The sequence below is a fragment of the Stenella coeruleoalba genome, assembly GCF_951394435.1.
Source record: "Stenella coeruleoalba genome assembly, chromosome: 11".
NCBI lineage: Eukaryota > Metazoa > Chordata > Mammalia > Artiodactyla > Delphinidae > Stenella > Stenella coeruleoalba.
The window spans coordinates 64,320,345-64,341,105 of NC_137157.1; the positions used below are offsets into that span (position 1 = coordinate 64,320,345).

General features: G+C 38.7%; 1 protein-coding gene across 4 annotated transcripts in view; it reads left to right on the forward strand.

The window, feature by feature from the left end:
- Nucleotides 1-20,761, forward strand: part of SENP1 (SUMO specific peptidase 1) — a 62,924-nt gene that overhangs the window by 27,870 nt on the left and 14,293 nt on the right. For all 4 annotated transcript variants that reach the window (XM_079936777.1, XM_079936778.1, XM_079936780.1 and 1 more), the window contains 4 exons: nt 6,191-6,229; nt 7,083-7,167; nt 7,396-7,551; nt 8,427-8,558. In XM_079936777.1, the coding sequence (XP_079792903.1) occupies nt 6,191-6,229; nt 7,083-7,167; nt 7,396-7,551; nt 8,427-8,558 (412 nt within the window). The remainder of the gene's footprint in view (nt 1-6,190; nt 6,230-7,082; nt 7,168-7,395; nt 7,552-8,426; nt 8,559-20,761) is intronic.

The following is a 20,761-nucleotide window of genomic DNA, read 5'->3' on the forward strand; positions in this document are numbered from 1 at the left end:
AACACAGTGGAGGTTAGAGAAGGAACCATGTGTAAATACTGGATTCTTTCATGTGTTTATTATACGCTGACTTATAAGATGATAGGTATTTTCTTACCTTCACATTGTGTGCCTTCTGCCTGGTATGCTCCCCTTCTCCCCCCTCCACTTGTCTATCTGGCAGTAGTCTTTTTCTTATCTTTTAAGTCTCAATTCAAATGTGATCTTCTATATGAAACTTGACCCCTCTGAGAGGTACCAAGTACTTCTTCCTCTGTAATCCAATAAGTTGCTACTCAGATTGCTATGTCTTTGCCATATCTGGCCTTAGCAGTTCAATTGCTAGAATAATAATGGTATCAGTTTTCCATTGAGAGGATTAAGGATAATAAAATGTTCTTTCTCATCTCAGTTCCTCTATGTCTTTGCAGCTCCCCTGTATGTTCTAAACTTTAGATATTTTAAAAAATTCTCCCGTTGTTATAGTTTCTCAAGGAGACTTTATAGTTTAGATGCTTTATTCTTTATACTTTTTTAGTTTTTTGAGTTAGACCTGGGTTCTGATCTTGCCTTTTCCAGGCTTCATGTAACTGTGGACAAGTTACTCTTCTAAACCTCAGTTTCCTTATCAATAAAATGCGAGTATTAATACCTTACTATTGAATTGTTGTGAAGATTAACTTCCAGATAAAACACTTATAAAAGTGCTTTACATGTATGTGCAAAAATAGGTGTTCTTTCTTGGGAAAAAGTTGATTTCATGTAATGGGTGCTCTCAGTTCTTCAGTTCTTTACTGAGTCTGCCTTTCCTTTATGGAGAATTTCTCCTAGTGATGACTGAAGAGTGAGATGGACAAGAAGTAGTCTTGGGTAAGGCTTATTGGATGATGCTGTTTATCAAAGTTGGAGCCTGCTCTCCCAAGGCTTGGTTGATTGATTGGCTCTTTATTCTTAATCTTCCAGCATTCCAGCTCGGTTAAGTTCCAGCAATGCAGATCTGCCCTTATTTCCCAGAATGTGCCATGTATTTTATGCCTTTGTGCCATTGTACATTCCAACCCTTCCCCTTCTGCCTGGAATTCCTTTTCTCTCCTTGTCCACTTGTTACACTCTTATTTTGCTTTTCAGAATCTGACTCAGGTGTTAATTTTTTCTCAGGACATTTCTCTGGCTTCTCCTGATAGCATTAGTCTTTCCTTCCAGTACTTCTATCTCTGTACTTTGTTCGGTACTAGTACCTTTGTACTACCACCTGGTGCCCATAATAGTACATGGCACATCATGGGTACTTAGTAAATAAATCTGTATTAAATAAATGAATTTCCTAGAAAGCCTGAAATACTCTCTTGAGTAGCCCAAATACTCATCATCTCCATTTTGGCTTAATACTTTGATTTATTAGAAGATACTTTATAATAATAGAAAGAACATAGTCTTTGGAATTGGACATACATAGTTTCTGATCCTGGCTCTTCCAAAACAAATTATTCTTTTGAACTCAATTTCCTTTTCTGTACAGTATAAGTAATATTTCCTTATTACACATTATATTGAGTCTTAATTTTTTTTCCACTGCCTCAAGTTCCTTTGTCTTTATTATTTTTTTTTACATCTTTTTTTGGAATATAATTGCTTTACAATGGTGTGCTAGTTTCTGCTTTATAACAAAGTGAATCAGTTATACATATACATATGTTCCCATATCTCTTCCCTCTTACGTCTCCCTCCCTCCCACCCTCTCTGTCCCACCCCTCTAGGTGGTCACAAAGCACTGAGCTGATCTCCCTGTGCTATGCGGCTGATTCCCACTAGCTATCTGTTTTATGTTTGGTAGTGTATATATGTCCATGCCACTCTCTCGCTTTGTCACAGCTTACCCTTCCTCCTCCCCATATCCTCAAGTCCATTCTCTGGTAGGTCTGTGTCTTTATTCCTGTCTTACCCCTAGGTTCTTCATGACATTTTTTTTTTCTTAAATTCCATATATATGTGTCAGCATATGGTATTTGTCTTTCTCTTTCTGACTTACTTCACTCTGTATGACAGACTCTAGGTCCATCCACCTCATTACAAATAGCTCAATTTCGTTTCTTTTTATGGCTGAGTAATATTGCATTGAATATATGTGCCACATCTTCTTTATCCATTCATCCGATGATGGACAATTAGGTTGTTTCCATCTCCTGGCTATTGTAAACAGAGCTGCAATGAACATTTTGGTACATGACTCTTTTTGAATTATGGTTTTCTCAGGGTATATGCCCAGTAGTGGGATTGCTGGGTCATATGGTAGTTCTATTTGTAGTTTTTTAAGGAACCTCCATACTGTTCTCCATAGTGGCTGTACCAATTCACATTCCCACCAGCAGTGCAAGAGTGTTCCCTTTTCTCCACACCCTCTCCAGCATTTATTGTTTCTAGATTTTTTGATGATGGCCATTCTGACTGGTGTGAGATGATATCTCATTGTAGTTTTGATTTGCATTTCTCTAATGATTAGTGATGTTGAGCATTCTTTCATGTGTTTGTTGGCAGTCTGTATATCTTCTTTGGAGAAATGTCTATTTAGGTCTTCTGCCCATTTTTGGATTGGGTTGTTTGTGTTTTTGTTTTTTTGTTTTTTTTTAACATCTTTATTGGGGTATAATTGCTTTACAATGGTGTGTTAGTTTCTGCTTTATAACAAAGTGAATCAGTCATACATAAACATATGTTCCCATATGTCTTCCCTGTTGCGTCTCCCTCCCTCCCACCCTCCCCATCCCACCCCTCCAGGCTGTCACAAAGCACCGAGCCAATATCCGTGTGCCATGCAGCTGCTTCCCACTAGCTATCTACCTTACTGCGTTTGTTAGTGTGTATATGCCCATGACTCTCTCTCGCCCTGTCACAGCTCACCCTTCCCCCTCCCCATAACCTCAAGTCCGTTCTCTAAGAGGTCTGCGTCTTTATTCCTGCTTTACCCCTAGGTTCTTCATGACATTTTTTTCTTAAATTCCATATATATGTGTTAGCATACGGTATTTGTCTTTTTCTTTCTGACTTACTTCGCTCTGTATGACAGACTCTAGGTCTATCCACCTCATTACAAATAGCTCAATTTCGTTTCTTTTTAAGGCTGAGTAATATTCCATTGTATATATGTGCCACATCTTCTTTATCCATTCATCCGATGACGGGCACTTAGGTTGTTTCCATCTCTGGGCTATTGTAAATAGAGCTGCAATGAACATTTTGGTACATGACTCTTTTTGAATTTTGGTTTTCTCAGGGTATATGCCCAGTAGTGGGATTGCTGGGTCATATGGTAGTTCTATTTGTAGTTTTTTAAGGAACCTCCATACTGTTCTCCATAGTGGCTGAACCAATTCACATTCCCACCAGCAGTGCAAGAGTGTTCCCTTTTCTCCACACCCTCTCCAGCATTTATTGTTTCTAGATTTTTTGATGATGGCCATTCTGACTGGTGTGAGATGATATCTCATTGTAGTTTTGATTTGCATTTCTCTAATGATTAGTGATGTTGAGCATTCTTTCATGTGTTTGTTGGCAGTCTGTATATCTTCTTTGGAGAAATGTCTATTTAGGTCTTCTGCCCATTTTTGGATTGGGTTGTTTGTTTTTTTGATATTGAGCTGCATGAGCTGCTTGTAAATTTTGGAGATTAATCCTTTGTCAGTTGCTTCATTTGCAAATATTTTCTCCCATTCTGAGGTTTGTCTTTTGGTTTTGTTTATGGTTTCCTTTGCTGTGCAAAAGCTTTGAAGTTTCATTAGGTCCCATTTGTTTATTTTTGTTTTTATTTCCATTTCTCTGGGAGGTGGGTCAGAAAGGATCTTGCTGTGATTTATGTCATAGAGTGTTCTGCCTATGTTTTCCTCTAAGAGTTTGATAGTTTCTGCCCTTGCATTTAGGTCTTTAATCCATTTTGAGCTTATTTTTGTATATGGTGTTAGGGAGTGATCTAATCTCATACTTTTACATGTCTCTGTCCAGTTTTCCCAGCACCACTTATTGAAGAGGCTGGCCTTTCTCCACTGTACATTCCTGCCTCCTTTATCAAAGATAAGGTGACCATATGTGCGTGGGTTTATCTCTGGACTTTCTATCCTGTTCCATTGATCTATCTTTCTGTTTTTGTGCCAGAACCATACTGTCTTGATTACTGTAGCTTTGTAGTATAGTCTGAAGTCAGGGAGCCTGATTCCTCCAGCTCCGTTTTTAGTTCTCAAGATTGCTTTGGCTATTCGGGGTCTTTTGTGTTTCCATACAAATTGTGAAATTTTTTGTTCTAGTTCTGTGAAAAATGCCATTGGTAGTTTGATAGGTATTGCATTGAATCTGTAGATTGCTTTGGGTAGTAGAGTCATTTTCACAATGTTGATTCTTCCAATCCAAGAACATGGTATATCTCTCCATCTATTTGTATCATCTTTAATTTCTTTCATCAGTGTCTTATAATTTTCTGCATACAGGTCTTTTGTCTCCTTAGGTAGGTTTATTCCTAGATATTTCATTCTTTTTGTTGCAATGGTAAATGGGAGTGTTTTCTTGATTTCACTTTCAGATTTTTCATTGAGTCTTAATTAATTTGAGGATTATTGTGAGGCTTAACTAATATGTAAAACCCCCCAAAGAGGGTTTTATACATAAAGCACTAAGTAGGTGCTCAGTAAGTAGCTGTAATTATTATTGCTTCAATTATATGAGAAGTAATGTATAATCTCTGAAAAGCAAACAGATTTTGCTTTTTACTCTGCATTTTGCTTTCCTGCGCCAGCAGATACCTTGATCCGTTAAAGAGAAGTGCTCGGCCCTTACATTATTTATTTATTCAGTAAATACTGACTGCCTGCTATGTGTCAGGCACTATTCTTGGTGCAGAGGATACAGTAGTAAATACAAAAGAGAAAAATTCCTATCCTCATCAAGTTTATATTCTAATAAGGGGAGCAGACAAATTTGAATAGCATGATCTGGTACCATGAAATTCTGTGTGATTCTTGTCACTTCATTATATTGTTCAATAAATGTATTCTCACGTTCATTTGTTTTTAGTATCCCACACTAAGTAGTTCCTCACAGTGCTTCCACTGATCTCTGTGACTTTCTTTCTTGGCTGTTACATCAGTTTTTCACTGTGTTAAGGAGGTAGGCTACCGACAGTGGGGAGGTAATAGAACAGCAAGTTTATCACCAAAACCCAGAACTAAGGATGATTGGGAATACTAATTCTCAGAAGTTAGGCTAAGGAGCAAGAGGATAATGTCTGAGCCCTTATTCTTGCCTTTACAGGGCAGACTGTAGAAATTTAAGAACTGAAAGGGACTCTAATCTCCATGTTTACAAACCCAGAAATTGAGGCCCATGGAAAGGAAGTGACTTGCTCAAGGTCACAGAGCAGCTCCAGGAGATACTGGTCTCTTAAATGCCAATTTGATGCTCTGTTTACTTGTTCTATATATCTGAAAGTTTTCTTTGGAAAACTGTTCACTCTTCTTTAATTTGGTTCTATGAGAACTCCTTCAGTTAGGGGCAAGGAGATAAGAAAGGAGACAAAGTTTGAGAAGAGCAAAAGGCTCTAGAACAGAGAGCATACCTGTGACTCTGCTAAGCACTATTGACTTGGGTTGTCAGCAAGAGCTGCATGGAGTAGAACTAACCTTTCATCTTTGGAATGGAGTTGTATTGCTGATTATCCGCTTCGGTTCATTGGCTCATTATCCATTTGATATGGGCTGTTCTGTGGCGGGGGGATTTTCAGTATCTAACGTGATGTGGTTGAATGTATTTTTACTCAAGTAGACCTACGAGAAGTCCAAGAACCCATAAGATTTTTTTAAACCATTAATAAATCTGTCAATCTGAGCCATTTGGAAAGAGGAACGTTCTAGCTTAATATATTGCCTTGACAAGTGATGTACTCTTTCACATCGTGTTGGTCTCTCTTCCAAGTAAGAAGCATGCTAAACTTAGTTTCTCAGCTGAATGTTGGGTCATCTTTTTAACTGTACATGTGCAGATGACTCAATATTTGTATTCCTTTACTTCCCAGTTAGAATTGTTTTATGTAATTTAGGTCCTTTTATTTATTGCATAGTTGTAAAGCATTTTTATAAACTGTTTAAATAATTGGTTTTCTTGATGAAAATATTTGATTTTCCTTTACGTCTCCTGCTTATTTGTCACATTTTTCTTTTCCCACCCATAGTCCTACTTTTTTCCAGGCAGAGCTGTGGATCAAAGAATTGTAAGTTATTATTTTTGGTATCATTTTTCCCTCTCTGTCACTTTCTTTTCAGTTAGAAGAAATCAATTAGCCAATCACCCTACCTATTTTTAGTCAGTAAAAATTTCCTGTGTTTGTCTATATAGAAAATAACTTTTAAATTATTGGGTTTTAAAGGTTCTGTTGGAGTTGGGACATATCTATGCTCAGGTTTATTAAATCTGTAACAATTGTTGAAGCTCAACTGAATTGGAAAAATATTTCAGAGTTAGCTATTATATAGAAAGGAAAGTAAGTGCCTTTATTTTCACATTGATAAAATTAATTTATTGAATAATCTTTAGTTCTGGAGCTTGCGAAATCACTGAAAGTTTAGTCTCTAGTTTCAAGGACTCACTTTGAGTTATCCAAACCCCCGGTCTAGCTGATTTTTTTTTAAGAAAAAAAGAAACCCATATTTCTTCTTCTGGATCATAAATACAATATTTGAACTAAAACCTCGATGATATCTTGTATTATTCTCTTCTTTGGGATTCAGTTTCATTTTTGGATTTCTAGAATGAAGCTTCACTTTTTCCATAATCTTAGAAGCATGTTTTTAAAAAAGGACTCCACATTTATGAACACAACAGTCACTTGTTCATGTTTAGCAACAAACTAGTAATTTTCATTATTTCAACAAAAAATAATAGGATAATTTCAGTAACACCATGTGGTTTCACTTTGTCTTAAAGTAAATGTAGTGATAAGTTAGTATAAGGATTTTAGACTTTCTCTCTGAGGGTTTTATATTTAATGCTCATTGTGCGTCAGCAATGTTCTTGATGCTGAGAGAGTGGTCTGCATTTGTGTCACATTCCTTTTCATTTCCAAGGACTAGTGTTTATGATTCTCGAGCACGGGAAAGATTGCGCCAGATTGAAGAGCAGAAAGCACTGGCATTACAGCTTCAAAACCAGGTAAAACAATATTTTTGAGATAATAAATGAATAGCACATCCAGGTTGAAACTAATTTTAGAAGGTTACCTGGATTTGGGATCAAAGTTGTAACTGCAAGATAGTGTGGTAGCATAGCATTGTATGATAAGTGGTCTATGTTCTTGGTCTCTTCAGCTAGTACTACTTAGTGTACATAGACAAATAGTAGATTTCTTTATTCCACTTATTTTGAAGCTCTGTTTTTCAGAGACTGCAGGAACAAGAACATTCAGTACATGATTCAGTAGAATTGCATCTTCGTGTGCCTCTTGAAAAGGAGATTCCTGTCACGATCGCCCAAGAAACAGGAAAAAAAGGTCATAAATTAACGGAGAGCGAAGATGAATTTCCTGAAATCACAGAGGTAAACTATATACTCTAAATTCCTACACTAGCAAGTGTTGTGTTTAGAGAGAATTCTTTGGACAACTTTCAAACATAAAAGTAATCTGGTATTTAAATTGTATTGCATACTCCTGCTTTCATTTGTATTGCATACCAATCTTGGCTTTATTTTTAAAGGATTATTGAAAATTCAGGAAAGAATTATGGGTGACTTATAGTGACTTCAGTAAAAAAGCATTTAATAAATTTGTGTTTCATTTCATGTGCACTTTTACTTAATGCATGTGTCTGGTACTTTGATATCAAATAGTAAGTTGAGCCTTACCTTTTTTTTTAAGCAATAAAACACAGACTAAAAATTTGGAAAATACATAAAAGTCTGCATACATTTAAAAATCTGTTCCTTAATTCATTCTTCTGTTTGAAAAACTATCATATAGCTGGTGAATGTAACACATTTATTATAGTTGTGCTGAATTCCACAGTTTTACATTAAAAAAGTAAAACAAATTTTTCTAGGAAAATGTTTCTAAAAGACTTCACTACCTTTATTTCCTTATTGCCTTTAAGAAAGATTCTATTTCTCAGGAAATTGTTTGGACCGAAGGTATAAAATATAATTAGGTCTTCTCATGAACTTAGGAAATTTGACAGCAAAAGGTTATTTCAGACTTCAGGAATAATATGAAACAAGGGTCTGAAATGTACTGAAACAGAGAAGGGAGGACAAGCTAGGATGGAAGGAAGTAATCAGGGAGATTACTGGAAGGAATAGAAACCAAAATGTTAGAAGTAAATAGTTGATTTAAGTCTAGGGATTTCATGGAGCTTGGTGAGAGATTGCTATGTCTAAGGCCATGTATGCTTGATCTCTGACACTTCTTGGTTCCCTAGGAAATGGAGAAAGAAATAAAGAATGTATTTCGTAATGGGAACCAGGATGAAGTTCTGAGTGAAGCATTCCGCTTGACCATTACACGCAAAGATATTCAAACTCTAAACCATCTGAACTGGCTCAATGATGAGGTAATCTCACACTCGTTTTTATATTCAAAGAGTAAGTGAACATCAAGTGGAAACGAAAGGTATTATTTCACTGTTTCTCAAAGTGTGGTCCTTGGATGACCTGCTTCAGAATCAGCTCTCACAGGCCTCTCCATTCTCCTGAATAAGTTTGAGGCAGTGTGGTAGAGTGATGTATTTTAAACAAACATCTCAGGTGTTTTTTTAATGTACCTTAATGTCTGAGAACTGCTGATTTATCTCTTTTTTTTTGACATCTTTATTGGGGTATAATTGCTTTACAATGGTGTGTTAGTTTCTGCTTTATAACAAAGTGAATCAGTTATACATATACATATGTTCCCATATCTCTTCCCTCTTGCGTCTCCCTCCCTCCCACCCTCCCCATCCCGCCCCTCCAGGCCGTCACAAAGCACCGAGCTGATATCCCTGTGCTATGCGGCTGCTTCCCACTAGCTATCTACCTTACGTTTGTTAGTGTATATATGTCCATGCCTCTCTCTCGCTTTGTCACAGCTCACCCTTCGCCCTCCCCATATCCTCAAGTCCGTTCTCCAGTAGGTCTGTGTCTTTTTATGTGTTGAAGATTTGGATGCTGAGGGAGAGGACATTCGCTTATTGGTATTCTCGCTCTGTTTAAGGCACCACCTGCCCTGCAGTTCACATCTTTTGAGCAAATATTTAATAGCTGACCATGTTGCAGCATGAAGGAATACTTTGGGATTTCCATATAGGAATCCATTTCTACTACCCTTTCTGTCTCTACTTAGGTCATTTACGTTATGAGTGGGAAGCTTTCTAAAATAGTCTACATTTATACGTGTTATTTTTTAAACTGAATAGAAGTTACATTATTAAATATTTGATGTATTGAGTTAAAAAAGAAAAAAGGGTATGGCTCTCAGCTCCTGAGAGTTCTAATTATTTTATGTAGGTTAGTAACATTAGAATCTTTAAACTGATCTGTCCTATTCCTAAACCTGTAGGAGCCTACAGGCTTAGGAAGGATACTTTCACAGCAAAAGAGAGCTGGGTTGGGATTTTTTCCCTAAGTACCTGCCTCCTTTCTTAGGCCCACTAGGAGCATTCCTGCCTGATATCTTGGGTGTACTCAAGCTTCATAGCTATGGATACGTTTTAGATGCTCAATATAGTAAGCACTAGATATTCTAGGTACCTGTATCCTGGCCTTGTATGTTTAAAACCTTCCAAATACTAATATTGGCCAACGTCTGCTGGGCATTTACCTCATGTTATGCAGTATTTTTTTTGAACTCAAATACCTTTTTTTTTTTTTTTCCGGTACGTGGGCCTCTCACTGTTGTAGCCCCCCCTGTTGCGGAGCACAGGCTCCGGACGCACAGGCTCAGTGGCCGTGGCTTACGGGCCCAGCCGCTCCGCGGCATGTGGGATCTTCCCGGACCCGGGCATGAACCTGTGTCCCCTGCATCGGCAGGCGGACTCTCAACCACTGCGCCACCAGGGAAGCCCCCAAATACCTTTTTTTTAAAAAACATCTTTATTGGAATATAATTGCTTTACAGTGTTGTGTTAGTTTCTGCTGTATAACAAAGTGAATCAGCTATATGTAAACATATATCCCCATATCCCCTCCCTCTTGCGTCTCCCTCCCACCCTCCCTATCCCACCCCTCTAGGTGGTCACAAAGCATCGAGCTGATCTCCCTGTGCTATGCGGCTACTTCCCACTAGCTATCTGTTTTGCATTTGGTAGTGTGTATATGTCAGTGCTACTTTCTCACTTTGTTCCAGCTTACCCTTCCCCCTCCCCGTGTCCTCAAGTTCATTCTCTACGTCTGCATCTTTATTCCTGTCCTGTCCCTAGGTTCATCAGAACCATTTTTTTAGATTCCATGTATATATGTTAGCATACGGTATTTGTTTTTCTCTTTCTGACTTACTTCACTCTGTATGACAGACTCTAGGTCCACCCATATCACTACAAATAACTCAATTTTGTTTCTTTTTATGGCTGAGTAATATTCCATTGTGTATATGTGCCACATCTTCTCTATGCATTGGACACTTAGGTTGCTTCTATGTCCTGGCTATTGTAAATAGTGCTGCAGTGAACGTTGTGGTACGTCTCTTTTTGAATTATGGTTTTCTCAGGGTATATGCCCAGTAGTGGGATTGCTGGGTCATCTGGTAGTTCTATTTTTAGTTTTTTAAGAAACCTCCATACTGTTCTCCATAGTGACTGTATCATTTTACATTCCCATCAACAGTGCAAGAGGGTTCCCTTTTTTCCACACTCTCTCCAGCATGTATTGTTTGTAGATTTTTTTGACGATGGCCATTCTGACCGGTGTGAGGTGATAACCTCATTATGCTTTTGATTTGCATTTCTCTAATGATTAATGATGTTGAGCATCCTTTCATGTGTTTGTTGGCAATCTGTATATCTTCTTTGGAGAAATGTCTATTTAGTTCTTCTGCCCATTTTTGGATTGGGTTGTTTGTTTTTTTGATATTGAGCTGCATGAGCTGCTTGTATATTTTGGAGATTAATCTTTTGTCAGTTGTTTCATTTGCAAATATTTTCTCCCATTCTGAGGGTTGTCTTTCGTCTTGTTTATGGTTTATTCTAAGTGTTTTATGTGTTCTACTCATGTCATAGTCACCACAACCCTTGAAGGTAGATACTGTAATTTTATCATCTCCATTTAATAAAGAAACAAGGCATAGAAAGATTAAGAAACTTGCAAAGTTACATGACTAGTAAGTAGCAGAGCCAGGATTCAGACTCAAGCATTGGGTCTTATCTATTATGTCATACTGCCTCAGAATCTTAAATTGGATCCCGTTTTAGGATTAGATGTATAGGATTTGAGAACCATGTCTTGTCCAGTAGGTTGATTTTCTATGGGGCCAGCTGAACTAACCCTACTGTCTTTGCCATTGGTGAGTTTATAAGATATAAATTTCAGAAGTTCATCACTCCCTGAATAATATCTTTGACAAAGAATAGTAAAGAAATTATGGTTTGATGTCTTGCTTTAGGGGAAACATCCCTTGCTTCTTGTGGCTCAGAATAGTGATATTAGAACATTGGGTCAAATAACAGGGGAAAAAAAGAGCTCACGAAATCAAAGGGCAAAATGAAAATCAAGAACAGTCATAAGTATCCACCAATTAAGTGTTTTTGATTTGGAGATACTAATCTGTGGTCTTTTACCATTTCTTGACTGCCACTGCTAAATGGGAAAGAGTCAGTTATTCTATTGGGATTGTAGCTCGTGTTTGTTGTAAATTATACAGAACCTTCTAGGGGGCAGCAATGAGTAGGATATGAGCTGAGTTCTTGCTATATATTCTGGTATTACCTCAGTGAGCTCCCTTACAGAGGCAGCATTCATCAGGACATATTTTCCATTCCCTGGGCCCACCAGAGGCTGGATTTTTACCAAACAAAGTTCATGGAAATTACATTACTTAGAAGAGACAAGGGAAAGGAAAGATTCCTTGCCTACTTTATCTCTACCACACCTACCCATAACTTTTGTAAGGAGTACTTGTCTTCTGAGTTCAGAATAATGTTAACCTTGAAAGCAGGTGCAAATTCACATGTCCATGATGATGATGAGAACTGTTATAATAAGTACTTTAATAACTATTTTAACTATTTTAAAAAGCACCATTTTCAAAGTACCACATTTCTCAGGCTTTTAGAATTACTGCCCTTGAGAAGCTAATACCATTCTGAAGGGGAATTAGTAGATATCCTTAATTATTCATAATCATTTTAAAATACTTAATTCCATTTCTCAATTGTGAACTCTCAATCTTTTGCAAGTAATTTGCTCTCTCTTCAATGCTATTCTCCTTCCCGCAGACAGATATTTTCATTAATAACCATTTCTTTTCTTTTCATTTCTCATGTCAGTTTTATAGGCTGCATTAAAATTTTCTCCAAAAGAAGGTGGTTGACACGTTATTTCTACTGTTTTATAGACAAGGAGTATAAGGTCCTAGAAATGAAAGGGATCAGGTTTAGTTTATAAGGAAAGTAAAATCCAGAAGTCCTGTCTTTGGGATATGTACAGAAAGCCATTAGGCTACCCTTTCTCTGCTCTCTTTCCTAAAAGAAGAGTAGGCCACAGTGCCTGTTCATACAATAGGCTTTCTAACATGTTTTTTTTTTTCTTAACATCTTTATTGGAGTATAATTGCTTTACAGTGTTGTGTTAGTTTCTGCTGTATAACAAAGTGAATGTCCTCCAGTCCATTCTCTATGTCTGTGTCTTTATTCCTGTCCTGCCCCTAGGTTCATCACAACCATTGTTTTTTAGATTCCATGTGTCTGTGTTAGCATACGGTATTTGTTTTTCCCTTTCTGACTTACTTCACTCTGTATGACAGACTCTCAGTCCATCCACTTCACTACAAATAACTCAATTTCGTTTCTTTTTATGGCTGAGTAATATTCCATTGTATACATGCGCCACTTCTTCTTTATCCATTCATCTGTCCCTGGACACTTAGGTTGCTTCCATGTCCTGGCTATTGTAGATAGAGCTGCAATGAACATTGTGGTACATGACTCTGTTTTTTATTTTTTACTTTAAAATATTTTTATTTATTTGTTTTTATTTTTGGCTGTATTGGGTCTTTGTTGCTGTGCTCGGGCTTTCTCTAGTTGTGGTGAGTGCAGGCTACTGTTTGTTGCGGTGCACAGGCTTCTCATTGTCATGGCTTCTCTTGTTGCAGAGCATGGGCTCTAGGCACAAGAGCTTCAGTAGTTGTGGCTCGCGGTCTCTAGAGCGCAGGCTCAGTAGTTGTGGCGCATGGGCTTAGTTGCTCCGTGGCATGTGGGATCTTCCCAGACCAGGGCTCGAACCCATGTCCCCTGCATTGGCAGGCGGATTCTTAACCACTGCACCACTAGGGAAGCCCCCATGACTCTTTTTGAATTATGCTTTTCTCAGGGTATATGCACAGTAGTGGGATTGCTGGGTCATATGGTAATTCTATTTTTAGTTTTTTAGGGAACCTCCATACTGTTCTCCATAGTGGCTGTATCAATTTACATTCCCACCAACAGGGCAAGAGGGTTCCCTTTTCTCCACACCCTCTCCAACATTTATTGTTTGTAGGGTTTCTGATGATGGCCATTCTGACCAGTGTGAGGTGATACCTCATTGTAGTTTTGATTTGCATTTCTCTAATGATTAGTGATGTTGAGCATCCTTTCATGTGTTTGTTGGCAATCTGTATATCTTCTTTGGAGAAATGTCTGTTTAGTTCTTCTGCCCATTTTTGGGTTGGGTTGTTTGTTTTTTTGATATTGAGCTGCATGAGCTGCTTGTATATTTTGGAGATTAATTCTTTGTCAGTTGCTTCGTTTGCAAATATTTTCTCCCATTCTGAGGGTTATCTTTTCGTCTTGTTTATGGTTTCCTTTGCTGTGCAAAAGCTTTTAAGTTTCATTAGGTTCCATTTGTTTGTTTTTGTTTCTATTTCTCTAGGAGGTGGGTCAAAAAGGATCTTGCTGTGATTTATGTCATAGAGTGTTCTGCCTATGTTTTCCTCTAAGAGTTTTATAGTGTCTGGCCTTACATTTAGGTCTTTAATTCATTTTGAGTTTATTTTTGTGTATGGTGTTAGAAAGTGTTCTAATTTCATTCGTTTACATGTATCTGTCCAGTTTTCCCAGCACCACTTATTGAAGAGGCTGTCTTTTCTCCATTGTATACTCTTGCCTCCTTTATCAAAGATAAGGTAACCATATGTGTGTGGGTTTATCTCTGGGCTTCTATCCTGTTCCATTGATCTATATTTATGTTTTTGTGCCAGTGCCATACTGCCTTGATTTCTGTAGCTTTGTAGTATAGTCTGAAGTCCAGGAGACTGATTCCTCCAGCTCAGTTCTTCTTTCTCAAGATTGCTTTGACTATTCAGGGTCTTTCGTTTCCATACAAATGGTGCAATTTTTTGTTCCAATTCTGTGAAAAATGCCATTGGTAGTTTGATAGGTATTGCATTGAATCTGTAGATTGTTTTGGGTGGTATAGTCAGTTTCACAATGTTGATTCTTCCAATCCAAGAACATAGTATATCTCTCCATCTGTTTGTATCATCTTTAATTTCTTTCATCAGTGTCTTATAGTTTTCTGCAAACAGGTCTTTTATCTCCTTAGGTAGGTTTATTCCTAGGTATTTTATTCTTTTTGTTGCAGTGGTAAATGGGAGTGTTTCCTTAATTTCTCTTTCAGGTTTTTCATCATTAGTGTATTAGAATGCAAAAGATTTCTGTACATTAATTTTGTATCCTGCTACTTTACCAAATTCATTGATTAGCTTTAGTAGTTTTCTGGTAGCATCTTTAGGATTCTCTATGTATAGTATCATGTCATCTGCAAACAGTGACAGTTTTATTTCTTCTTTTCTGATTTGGATTCCTTTTATTTCTTTTTCTTCTCTGATTGCTGTGGCTAAAACTTCCAAAACTATGTTGAATAATAGTGGTGAGAGTGGGCAACCTTGTCTTGTTCCTGATCTTAGTTGAAATGGTTTCAATTTTTCACCATTGAGAATGATGCTGACTGTGGGTTTGTCATAGATAGCCTTTATTATGTGAGGTAGGTTCCCTCTGTGCTTCTTTCTGGAGGCTTTTTATCATAAATGGGTGTTGAATTTTCTCAAAAGCTTTTTCTGCATCTACTGAGATGATCATATGGTTTTTCTCCTTCAGTTTGTTAATATGGTGTATCACATTGATTGATTTGCATATATTGAAGAATCCTTGCATTCCTGGGATAAACCCTACTGGATCAGGGTGTATGATCCTTTTAATGTGCTGTTGGATTCTGTTTGCTAGTATTTTGTTGAGGATTTTTGCATCTATGTTCATCAGAGATACTGGCCTGTAGTTTTCTTTTTTTGTGACATCTTTGTCTGGTTTTCGTATCAGGGTGATGGTGGCCTTTTAGAATGAGTTTGGGAGTGTTCCTCCCTCTGCTATATTTTGGAAGAGTTTTAGAAGGATAGGTGTTACCTCTTCTCTAAATGTTTGATAGAATTTGCTTGTGAAGCCATCTGGTCCTGGGCTTTTGTTTGCTGGAAGATTTTTAATCACAATTTCCATTTCAGTGCTTGTGATTGGTCTGTTTATGTTTTCTGTTTCTTTCTGGTTCAGTCTCGGAAGGTTGTGCTTTTCTAAGAATTTGTCCATTTCTTCCAGGTTGTCCATTTTACTGGAATAGAGTTGCTTGTAGTAATCTCTTATGATCCTTTGTATTTCTGCAGTATCAGTTGTTACTTCTCCTTTTTCATTTCTAATTCTGTTGAGTTGAGTCTTCTCCCTTTTTTCTTGATGAGTCTGGCTAATGGTTTATCAATTTTGTTTATCTCCTCAAAGATCCAGCTTTTAGTTTTATTGATCTTTGCTATTGTTTTCTTCATTTCTTTTTCATTTATTTCTGATCTGATCTTTATGATTTCTTTCCTTCTGCTAACCTTGGGGGTTTTTTTGTTCTTCGTTCTCTAATTGCTTTAGGTATGAGGTTAGGTTGTTTATTTGAGATGTTTCTTGTTTCTTGAGGTTGGATTATATCGCTCTAAACTTCCCTCTTAGAACTGCTTTTGCTGCATCCCATAGGTTTTGGGTCATCGTGTTTTCATTGTCATTTGTTTCTAGGTATTTTTTGATTTCCTCTTTGATTTCTTCAGTGATCTCTTGGTTATTAAGTAGTGTATTGTTTAGCCTCCATGTGTTTTTATTTTTTACAAATTTTTTCATGTAATTAATATCTAGTCTCATAGCATTGTGATCAGAAAAGATACTTGATACGATTCAATTTTCTTAAATTTACCAAGGCTTTTGTTGTCCCAACACATTTGTTGTCCCAAGATATGGTCTATCCTGGAGAATGTTCCATGAGCACTTGAGAAGAAAGTGTATTCTGTTGTTCTTGGATGGAATGTCCTGTAAATATCAATTAAGTCCATCTTGTTTAATGTGTCATTTAAAGATGTGTTTTCTTATTTATTTTCATTTTGGATGATCTGTCCATTGGTGAAAGTGGGGTGTTAAAGTCCCCTGCTATTATTGTGTTACTGTTGATTTCCCATTTTATGGCTGTTAGCATTTGCCTTATGTATTGAGGTGCTCCTATATTTGGTGCAGAAATATTTACAATTTTTATATCTTCTTGGATTGATCCCTTGATCATTATGTAGTGTCCTTCTTTGTCTCTTGTAATAGCCTTTATTTTAAAGTCTATTTTGTCTGACGTGAGAATTGCTACTCCAGCTTTCTTTTGTTTTTTTGGTTCAGTATGCAGGCCTCTCACTGTTGTGGCCTCTCCCGTTGCGGAGCACAGGCTCCGGACGCGCAGGCTCAGTGGCCATGGCTCACGGGCCCAGCCGCTCCGCGGCATGTGGGATCTTCCTGGACCGGGGCACGAACCTGTGTCCCCTTCATTGGCAGGCGGACTCCCAACCACTGTGCCACCAGGGAAGCCCCAGCTTTCTTTTGATTTCCATTTGCATGGAATATCTTTTTCCACCCCCTCACTTTCAGTCTGTATGTGTCCCTAGGTCTGAAGTGGGTCTCTTGTAGACAGCATATGTGCAGGTCTTGTTTTTGTATCCATTCAGCCAGTCTATGTCTTTTGGTTGGAGCATTTAATCCATTTACATTTAAGGTAATTATGGATATGTATGTTCCTATTACCGTTTTCTTAGTTGTTTTGCATTTGTTTTTTTTTGTTTTTTTTTTTTTGCATTTGTTTTTATAAGTCTTTTCCTTCTCTTGTGTTTCCTGCCTCGAGAAGTTCCTTTCACATTTGTTGTAAAGCTGGTGTGGTGGTGCTGAATTCTCGTAACATTCTCGTAACTTTTGTTTATCTGTAAAGGTTTTAATTTCTCCCTCGAATCTGAATGAGATCCTTGCTGAGTAGTGTAATCTTGGTTGTAGGTTTTTCCCTTTCATCACTTTAAATATGTCCTGCCACTCCGTTCTGGCTTGCAGAATTTCTGCTGAAAAATCAGCTGTTAACCTTATGGGGATTCCCTTGTATGTTATTTGTTGCTTTTTCCTTGCTGCTTTTAATATTTTTTCTTTGTATTTAATTTTTGATAGTTTGATTAATATGTGTCTCAGAGTGTTTCTCTTTCAGTTTATCCTATATGGTTCTCTCTGTGTTTCCTGGACTTGATTCACTATTTCCTTTCCCATGTTAGGGAAGTTTTTGACTGTACTCTCTTCAAATATTTTCTCAGACCCTTTCTTTTTCTCTTCTTCTTCTGAGACCCATATAATTCGAATGTTGGTGTGTTTAGTGTTGTTCCAGAGGTCTCTGAGACTGTCCTCAATTCTTTTCATTCTTTTTTCTTTATTCTGCTCCCTGGCAGTTATTTCCACCATTTTGACTTCCAGCTCACTTATCCGTTCTTCTGTTATTGATTCCTTCTAGAGTATTTTTAATTTCAGTAATTGTGTTGTTCATCACTGTTTGTTTTCTCTTTAGTTTTTCTAGATCCTTGTTAAATGTTTCTTGCATTTTCTCTATTCTGTTTCCAAGATTTTGGATTATCTTTACTATCATTCCTCTGAATTCTTTTTCGGGTAGTTTGCCTATTTCGTCTTCATTATTTGGTCTTGTAGGTTTTACCTTGCTCCTTCATTTTTAACATATTGTTTTGTTGTTTCATTTTTTGTTTTTTTTTTGATGGTTGGTGCTGTATTCCTGTCTTACTGGTTGTTTGGCCTGAGACGTCCAGCACTGGAGTTTGCAGGCAGTTGGATAGAGCTGGGTCTTTGTGTTGAGATGAGGACCTCCAGGAGGTCTCACTCTGATTAATATTACCTGGGGTCTGAGGTTCCTGTTAGTCCAGTGGTTTGGACTCAGAGCTCCCACTACGGGAGCTTGGGCCCAACCTCCACCCTGGGAACCAAGATCCCGCAAGGTTTGTGGCATGGTAAAAAAAAAGAAGAAAGAAAAAAAGGAGCAGTACAATATCAAAGAATAAAAGACAAAATAAAAGTAGAAAGATAAAAAATATATTAGGAAAAGTTAAAGTATAATTGAAACAACTGCAACAAGGCAAAATAAAACCACAACAGAAAAAAGGAAGAAAAGGCAGGGGTGGAGGACAAGCCAAAAGGAGAGATCACTAACAAAGTATAAAGAATAAAATAAAATTAGAAAAATAAAAGATTTATTAGTAAAAATAAAAATATAAAAGAATCAACAACAATGAATCAACAAGGTAAAACAGAACCCCAATCTAAAAGAAAAAAAGGAAAAAAAAAAAAAAGCCTTGGCCATGGGGCGGAGTTTAGGCTGGGGTGGCACTTAGGCAGGGACGGTGTTTAGAGTGGGGCAGGACCTAGGCGGGTGGGGGGTGACATTTGAGCATGGAGTGGGGCCTAGGTGGGTGACATTTAAGTGTGGGGTGTGGCCTCTGCTTAGGACCTGTGGGGAAGAGGAGAGGCAGCATGTCCAAAGTAGGGCCTCAGGAGTGTGGAGTTCCGTAGTTTGGAGGTAGGGCGCTGAGTGAGGGTGTGTGGGTGGGGTTTAGGCCCAGCTCGTTGGAGGGGGTCTCCGAGTGTAGAGTCGAGGCCCTGGGTGGGGGTGTAGGGGCGGGGCTTGGGCTCTGCACTGCAGGAGGGAGGCTCCGACGGCAGAGGATTAGGCCCAGGAGCCCAACAGGCTTCCTGGTGCCTAAGTGGACAGGGTGAGCAATGGCTCCGTTCCTTCGTGCCCCTCCCCCACTATCTCGCCCAGGGTCTCCTGTTGCTCCTGGACCACTAACCGTGGGTGGGTCCCGCTGGCTGTAGGAACTCTTCCCCTCCCCCAGTCACCCCTCAGGGGTGCTGGTCCTGGAGGTCCGGCCTTAACTTTTGCTCTCCCTTCCCTCCCTCCCACTCCCTCAGGACCCATGTGGCTGGAGGGGGCCTCAGTGGGCAGAGGACCAGGCCCGGGATCTCAGCAGGTTCCTGGGGGTTCAAGTGGGCAGCGGAAACCTGGCCACACTCCATTTTGATCCTCTACCCCCCCAGTGGTTCCCCGATTTACCCCTTCTCCTCCCTCAGCCACCCCTCGGGGCACCAGTCCCATCCCGCCTCCACCTCTCCTCCCCCTTCCTTCCCCCAATGACCCACGTCCTACCCAGTTGCTGGGGGTTCCTCCCGCCCCCTTAGGTGTCCGTGGTCCCCCACTGGTGCCTGGTAGGTGCCCTAGTTGTGAGGAGGCATGAATTCCACGTCCCCCTAGTATGCCATCTCGACTCCGCCGCCCCCAACATGTTTTTAAGAATGGATTTTTTTTTTTTTTTTTTTTTTTTGCCGTACGTGGGCCTCTCACTGTTGCGTCCTCTCCCGCTGCGGAGCACAGGCTCCGGACGCGCAGGCTCAGCGGCCATGGCTCACGGGCCCAGCTGCTCCGCAGCACGTGGGATCCTCCTGGACCGGGCACGAATCCGCGTCCCCTGCATTGGCAGGTGGACTCTCAACCACTGCGCCACCAGGGAAGCCCAAGAATGGATTTTTGTATAGCTGAATACTTAAATTCTATACAGCTTCAAAGGACTAATGATTGACAGGATTAACATTTTACCTTCCTATAAGAAAATGAAACTTCTCAACATTGGAATGTGGGAAGTGGCTGCCTTGTAAAGAATAGAAAATGAGGCTGGAAAGCTAATGACATATAGACGGGGATTTCTTTACCAGGTCTGTGATTAGTTATTAAAAGAAATTCCTAATTAAGGGAAGGAAGACAGGGTTAAAGAGAGGAGGAATTAATTGCAAAAGTAGATTGAAAGTCACAGTTAAACAAAAGGAAATATTTTTAAGTGTATGTCAGTACTAGAAATTATTATTTCCTGGAGATTGAGTTGAATAACTTCTGGAATCCAAGTCTAAGATTTTAGGTTAATGATCCTGAGGAGAGGACTACTTTAGGCTTTGTGTTTCTCTTTATGGCCTGCTAATTCTGCTTCTTAGAGGGCCTAAAAGTTGTTTTATAAAGCATCAGATAAATTTAGAAATACATGGAAATTATTTAGGCATACAAGTAAATGAATCGGACTTCTTCTGGTCTTGATAGAATAAAATGGATCAGATTTACTCTTTCAACTTAACTAGAAAACTAGATAAAACATCAAGCAAGAATTTTCAGACATTGGATAACAGTGATTCCTGAGAGAAGGGAAATGGAAAGGATGAGCCTATGATTT